The sequence below is a fragment of the Oxyura jamaicensis genome, chromosome 10 (assembly GCF_011077185.1).
Source record: "Oxyura jamaicensis isolate SHBP4307 breed ruddy duck chromosome 10, BPBGC_Ojam_1.0, whole genome shotgun sequence".
In the NCBI taxonomy this organism is placed as follows: Eukaryota; Metazoa; Chordata; class Aves; order Anseriformes; family Anatidae; genus Oxyura; species Oxyura jamaicensis.
The window spans coordinates 5,163,517-5,163,961 of NC_048902.1; the positions used below are offsets into that span (position 1 = coordinate 5,163,517).

General features: G+C 75.7%; 1 protein-coding gene across 11 annotated transcripts in view; it reads left to right on the plus strand.

Moving 5' to 3' along the window:
- The window catches only part of TJP1 (tight junction protein 1), a 192,386-nt gene that overhangs the window by 113,994 nt on the left and 77,947 nt on the right, over nt 1-445 (plus strand). Inside the window, exon 1 of one of the 11 annotated variants that reach the window (XM_035336329.1) lies at nt 85-263. The exons of the other annotated variants lie outside the window; for them this stretch is intronic. Within the exon in view, the coding sequence (XP_035192220.1) occupies nt 231-263 (33 nt within the window). The 5' untranslated portion in view covers nt 85-230. Of the gene's footprint in view, nt 1-84; nt 264-445 lie in introns of those variants that run through there. 11 annotated transcript variants of the gene reach the window in all.

Genomic DNA, 445 nt, shown 5'->3' on the forward strand with positions numbered 1-445 from the left:
CCGCTCTCCTTCCTCCTCCTCCTCCTCCTCCTCCTGCCTCTCTCCCCGCCCCTTCCCTCGCCGCCCGCCTCTCCCCTCCTCTTCCTCCTCCTCCTCCTCCCTGGCCGTGGGATGTTTATCCGGGCAGCCGTGTGAGGCGCGGGAGGCGGCGGGGAGTTTCTCTCCCCCGCTCTGGGCACTCGCAGGCGCGCACTCACTCGGCCGGCTCCGGGGGGAAAGAAGGAAACAAAATGTCTGCCAGGGCCGCGGCCGCTTCCACCAAGGTAAGAAGGCTCCGCCGGGGGGCTCCCTCCCTTCTCCCGTCCCCGCAGCCGCCCCTCGCACCGGGGAGACCGAGCCCCGGCTGCCCGCGGCTGCCCGGCCCGAGGGGGGTGGGCGAGGCGGGCCGGGGCCGGGGCCTCCCCCGGGCGCCCCCCGCCCGCCTGCGGGGCCGGGCGGGCTCCAA